Raw genomic sequence first — 7,137 nt, 5'->3', positions numbered from 1 at the left:
ATACATATATATATATATATATAAATGTGTGTGTGTGTGTGTGTGTGTATGCATTTATATATATATATATATGTGTGTGTGTGTGTGTGTGTGTGTGTATGTATATGTATATGTATATGTATATATATATATATATCTATATATATATATATATCTATATATATATATATATATATATATATATATATATATATATATATGTATGTATATGTATATATATATATATATGTGATTATATATATATATATATATATATATATATATAGCTAACACTTTCGTCATCCTATATATACTAGTCCCGTTCGCGGCACGGATGCGTGGAATGCTTCACCTGACTAGTGCACTTTACCCATAGTGGTACTACTTGTCATCATGAGTGAAACATTTGGAATCTGATGGTAGGTATTAAAATAATCAGTATTTAATTCGCATGGTAGTAACATTTGTATAGGTGGGTTCAACAATAGCCACCTCTCACAACATCGCGACCGGCTCTGTCAGCGCATCCGATGGACTCATATATACAATCCCTAGAAGGAATCAGCCGGGGTCACTTCAATGGCCTCAATGCACGCGTATATCAGATCAGAACGAAGCAAACTACCGAGGATCGCACTGAGGATAGGATAGTAATACACGAACCGTGAGATGAGAACGTCCTTCTCCTCGTACTTGTCATTCGGTGCTACGGCGCACAATCCGTTTTGTCAGTAGTCCGACTGGTGTACTGTTGCAAACGTTCGGTGGTTTCAGTTTCTGGGTTTAAAGTTTGCAAGCGCCAGTTTCAGGGCAACTGCCACATTTCGTACTCGAGTATGACAGATTCTCGAGCGCATCTTAAACAACTCCGTAAAGCTTTACTCGGAAATCATAAAATAATGCAATAAGTGGGACGGTAGTGTAACAGTAGCTGTAGCTGTAGCCGTAGCCATAGATAACTATTTAAAATTCAGGAATGTAAATGACAATATTGTAGCTGCAGCTGTAGCCATACAAGACTGTTTTAAATCCATAAAAGTAAGTGACGGTACTGTAGCTGTAACTGTAGCTGTAGCTGTTACTGAGCTGTAGCCATTCACAGCTATTTTATATCCATAAAGGTAAATGACAGCACTGTAACTGTATCTGTAGCGGTAGTAATACACAAATATTCGAAGCCCCGAGAGGTAAGTGCCAGTACTCCAGCTGTAGCTGTAGCTGTAGCTGTAGTTGTAGCTGTGGCTGTGCCTTTAGCCATGCACAACTATTTAAAATCCAGAAGTGTACGCGACAGTGCGGTAGCTGTAGTTGTACCTATAGTCATAAACAATTACTTAAGATCCAGAAATGAAAGCGACAGTACGGTAGTTGTGAATAGTTGTAGCTGTAGCTATAGATGTAACTGTAGCGATACATAGCTATTTAAGATCCAGAAATGTAAGTAATAGTACTGTAGCTGTAGCTGCACCCCTAGCTCACTATTAAAATGCAGAAAGAAATGTATCTGTAGCCGAAGCCGTAGACAAGAAATATAATCCTGAAATGTAGGTGACAGTACTGTAGCTATAGCTGTAGCTGTAGCAATACACAGCTATTTAAGATCCAGAAATGTAAGTAATAATACTGTAGCTTTAACTGTAGCCATAGTCGACTAAAAAAAAAGTAGAAATGTGAACGACAGTACTGTAGTTATAGCTGTAGCCATGGCCGACAAATGCAGAAATGCAAACGACAGCACTGTAGCTATAGTTGTAGCCATAGCTAACTATTAAAATGAAGAAATATAAGTGACCGTACCGCATTTATAGCTGTAGACATAGACAACTATTCAAATCTAAAAATATAAGTGACCGAGCTGTAGCTGTAGCTGTAGCCATAGCCAAATATTAAGATGAAGAAATGTTAATGACCGTACTGCATTTGTAGCTGTAGACATAGACAACTATTGAAATCTAAAAAATATATGTGACCGAACTGTAGCTGTAGCTGTAGCCATAGCCAAATATTAAGATGAAGAAATGTTAATGACCGTGCTTGCATTTGTAGCTGTAGACATAGACAACTATTGAAATCTAAAAATATAAGTGACCGAACTGTAGCTGTAGCTGTAGCCATAGCCAAATATTAAAATGAAGAAATGTTAATGACCGTACTGCATTTGTAGCTGTAGACATAGACACCTATTGAAATCTAATATTTACCTGTAGACATAGACACCTATTGAAATCTAAAAATGTAAGTGACCGAACTGTAGCTGTGGCTGTAACCATAGACAACTATTGAAACCCTGAACTGTATCATGTGGCCGTACTGTAGTTGTAGCTGTAGTCATAGCTGTGTAGCTGTGGCTGTAGCCGTAGCCATGCACAACTACTTGAAATCTAGAAGTGTACACGACAGTGCGGTAGCTGTAGTTGTACCTTTTTAGTCGTAAACAATATTTTAAGATCCAGAAATGAAAGCGACAGTACATTTAAAATCCAGAAATGTAAGTATTAGTACTGTAGCTGCAGCTGCATCCATAGCTCACTATTAAAATGCAGATCTGTAAACGATCGGACTGTTTTTTTAGCCGTAGCCGTAGACGAGTATTAAAATTCGGAAATGTAAGTGACAGTACTGTTGTAGCTATAGCTGTAGCTGTAGCAATACACAGCTATTTAAGATCCCGAAATATAAGTAATAGTACCGTAGCTGTAGCTGTAGCCATAGTCAATATATATAAAATGCAGAAATGTAACCGACAGTATTGTAGCTGTAGCAGTGGCCATAGCCAACTATTAAAATGAAGAAATATAAATGACCAAACTGTAGCTGTAGCTGTTGCCATAGACAAGTATTGAAATCGTGAAATATAAGTAATATTACTGTAGCTGTACCTGTAGCCATAGACAAGTATTGAAATCCTAAAATGTATGTAATAGTACTGTAGATTTAGCTGTAGCCATGGACAAGTATTGAAATCCTGAATTGTAGGCAATAGTACTGTAGCTGTAGCTGTAGTCAAAGGCAAGTATTGAAATCCTGAAATGTAAGTAATAGTACTGTAGCTGTAGCTGTAGCATAGACAAGTATTAAAATACAGAAATGTAAATGACTTTACTGTATTTATAGCTGTTGATTAAAATCTAAATATATAGGTGACCGTACCGTAGCTCTGGCCGTAGCCATAGACAAGTATTGTAATCCTGAAATGTGAAGAATAGTACTGTAGCTGCAGCTGTAGCCATAGCCAACTATTAAAATATGAATATTTAAATGACCGTACTGTATTTGTAGCTGTAGATTGAAATTTAAAAATATAAGTGACCGTGCTGTAGCTGCGGCTGCAGCCATAGACAACTATTGAAATCCTGAACTGTATGTGGCCGTACTGTAGTTGTAGCCGTTGCTGTAGCTATATCCATACATAACTATTAAAAATCCGGAAATGTGAGTGACAGAACTGTCACGAATTGATGATAACTGACCATATCAATGAAATCGCACACCCGTGATAGCAGACATAGAATTTGAAGATGATATTATCTATTACTGGTAGCGTTATTATCGTGATATGCTTCCTCATTATTTGAAGCTCGTAATATTTAAAAATTACAAAGTTTTAGCTTGATACAGGTACTCATTTCTTGAAGCTAGCATTATGTATTACTGAGAGTGTTATATTACAAAAGCGTTAGCTTGATATAGGTACTCATTTCTTGAAGCTAGCATTATGTATTACTGAGAGTGTTAGCTTGGTGTAGTCCCTCATTATTTGTAGTCAGATATGTACATTTATACTTACTGAGAGCATTGGCTTGTTGTAGCCATTCCTTATTTGAAGCTAGTAATATGTATTTATACTGAAAGCGGTGGTTTGATATAGTCTCTCACTATATTAAGCTAGTAATATGTATTACTAAAGCGTTAGCCTGGTATATTCCCTCATTATTCGAAGCCAGTAATATATATACATATATTTATATATATATAACTGGGAGCGCTAGCTTGATTGAGTCCCTCATTTATATTTGAAGCGAGTATAACTGTATATAATTGAGTGCGTTTATAGCTTGGTATAATCCATCATTCTTTGAAGCGATTTATAAAAACTAGATATAGCCCCTCCTTAATATTAGAAGCTAGTAATATATACTACCAAAATCGTTAGCTTGATATAGTCCCTCACTATTTGAAGCCTGTGATAAATTTAAGTGAAAGCGCTAGCATGATGTATTCTCTCATTATTTGAAGCCGTTTAAAATGCATAGAATACTGAAAGCGTTAGCTTTTGGGATAGTCTCTCATTATTTGAAGCCGGCAAATATATTACACTGGAAGCGTTAGCTCGATATAGTCCATATAATTTGAAGTCAGTATTATTATTGATTGGAAACGGTAGATTGTCATTTAAGGCTCTTATATTTGGAGCTAACAACATATCATACTGAAAGCGTCAGCTTGGCAAAGTCCTTCATTATTTGAAGCTAGCTATATATAAATAAACTACAGAAAGCACTACCTTGATGTAATCCCTCAATATTCAAAACCAGAATTATATATTACTGAAAGAGTACGCTTGGTATAGACCCTCATTGTTTTAAAAGCATTAGCTTGATTCATTCCTTTGATATTTAAGAAATATTGTAATACATATCACTGAAAGCGTTAGCGTCGTATAGTCCCTTATTCTTTGAAGCCAGTATGTAGTATATATCACTGGGAGCGTTCGCTTGGTTTAAGTCCCTCATTATTTGTAGCCAGTGAAATATACAGTTGAAAGCGTTTATAGCTTTATAGTTCCTTATTTTTTGAAGCCAGATATATGTTACCGAAAGCGTTAACTTGATAAAGCTAGTAATATATATTGCTGAAAGCGCAAGCTGGAATAGGCCTCTTTTTGAAGCCTGCAATATACATAATTGTAAGTGTTAGCTTGATACAGTTCCATATTATTTGAAGCCAGGAATATGTATTGCTGAAGGCGTTTGCTTGATATATTCGCTCAGAATTCGAGCCAGTATCATATACTACTGAAAGCGTCAGCACGATACAGTCACTCGCTATTTGAAACCAGCAATATTAATTACTGAAAGAGAATATCTTGATTTAGTCTTCATTATTCGAAGCCAGTAATATAAATTACTGAAAGCTAACGCTTATTACATTCCCTCATTATTTGAAGACATTCCCTCACATTCCCTCATTATTTCAAAGTAGTAATATATATCACTGAAAGTGTTAGCTTCATAAATCACTCATTATTTAAATCCAGTAATATATAAAGATGTGCATGGACATGACAACAAATGAATGGCAACAGTTTAATGTACACGGCGTAGGTACAAAAGAAAAACATGTAGTGAATATGTGCAGGCGAACGCAGGTTCTGTGACCGGTTGCCTACGGTAGACAAGGCAGTAAAAGAGTTGGCTAGAAGCCGATAAGCTAACTGCTATTGGAACATCCGATAAGTCAACTGCTATTGGAACAGCCGATAAGTTAACTGTTATTGGAACAGCCGATAGGTTAACTGCTATTGGAACAGCCGATCAGGTAACTGCTCTTGGAACAGCTGATAAGTTAACAGCTATTGGTATAGCCGATAAGTTAAGTGCTATTGGAACGAGACAGACAATAACATACTTATACACTAAAAGGAATGGAAAACACAAACATCACGGGAGTATCCGGCAGATCATTTTACACGCGGCACCTGCTCGCAAATCCGCGTCAACATCAACACAACTCTTGAGTACCATTAATAGTATAGACCGGACACCCATAGGTATTTCACGGAAGGGACCACTGCAATCGGCTTAGGGCAATTGTACATGGTCAAATGACCTCAGTTGTGCGCGCTAAGAGTCGCTCTACTATAGGGCACAAAAACAAGCTCAAACTCTGATACATAGACAGATAAACCAGTCGATTGAAAGACCATCTTTATTTAGTTGCCCGAGCGTCTTGTGATACCTATTTCACCGATTATATCCAACACAGGCAGGGCCAATATACCCTCTAGGTTCGCCACCGTCGGCGGCTGCAGATGACCTGAGTGTATACACGCGTCTATATGATCAATCATCTTTATTTAGTTACCCGAGCGTCTTACGATGCCGATTTCACCGGTTATATCCAACGCAGGCAGTGCCTCTATACCCTCTAGGTTCGCCAACGTCGGCGGTTCCAGGTAACCGGAGTGTACGAGGTAGGAGAGATAGATGCCCATTAGCGATGTCACGGACGGACATTCGATGTTGGAGCCCTCCAGCGCTTTCCATAGCATGGTTGTGTCCTGAAGAGCATACGATTAAGAGATGATGATTGATTAAACACAATTAGAGATGGTGCTTGATTTAATACAATTAGAGATGGTGATTGATTTAATACAATTAGAGATGGTGATTGATTTAAAACAATTAAGAGATGGTGATTGATTTAACATATGTGAGTTGTTTAGATGAGTTAAGCTGTGCATTCGATACGGGTACAGTCGACAGGAATTAGACAAACTCAAAGACAGGTGATTGTCGGTATGTTCCCTTTGTGTAGCTGGATGATGAGCAATGCTCGTTATGGACATACACATGCACACAGACACAACACTTTCAAAAAACAAACAAACATATCGCTTAAAGACACGAAACAATACCTTCACACAAATATCGACGCATGCGCTGAGAGATTGATAGCACGCACCCACACCCGCCAACAAACATGGGCGAAAAGCATAACCAAACACCAACATGTAAAACAAGAACAGCCAGACACAAACATACGGGACACTACTAAACAAACGCCCATGCACACCCTCCAACAAACATGTACTACACTTGTTACATTGACATACCAGCGACGGCCCTCTAGACTTCTGTGGCAAATCGTCCATGACGAAGTGCAGCAGAGGGTACAGCGCATTCTCCTTGGACGTCATGGTCAGTTCTTCGAGTGCCCCCTTCCACTCCATGTAGTTGTCGGGCTTGACATCGAAGCCGTATCTGTGGCAATTCCAACATGGAATGTATGCGTATATATATATATATATATATATAGAGGTAGGGTAAGGTAAGGTAGTAGGAAAGTAATTAGTTAGTTTAATTTAACTAGTTAGTTAAGTTTAAACGTTATATTAGTACGTAACAAACTACGTCGTCGTTCGTTAACGTAAAACGT

At 37.7% G+C, this 7,137-nt stretch overlaps 1 protein-coding gene across 1 annotated transcript in view; it reads right to left on the bottom strand.

The window, feature by feature from the left end:
• Positions 1–5,886: 5,886 nt before the first annotated feature.
• The window catches only part of SARC_07039 (hypothetical protein), a 16,749-nt gene continuing 15,498 nt past the window's right edge, over positions 5,887–7,137 (bottom strand). Inside the window, exons 22-23 of the mRNA XM_014299030.1 lie at positions 6,815–6,962; positions 5,887–6,259 (exon numbers count right to left, since the gene is read on the bottom strand). Coding sequence (XP_014154505.1) covers positions 6,056–6,259; positions 6,815–6,962 — 352 coding nt within the window. The 3' untranslated portion in view covers positions 5,887–6,055. The remainder of the gene's footprint in view (positions 6,260–6,814; positions 6,963–7,137) is intronic.

This window comes from Sphaeroforma arctica (assembly GCF_001186125.1).
Source record: "Sphaeroforma arctica JP610 unplaced genomic scaffold supercont1.534, whole genome shotgun sequence".
NCBI lineage: Eukaryota > Ichthyosporea > Ichthyophonida > Sphaeroforma > Sphaeroforma arctica.
This window is presented reverse-complemented; position numbering and strand designations above follow the sequence as displayed.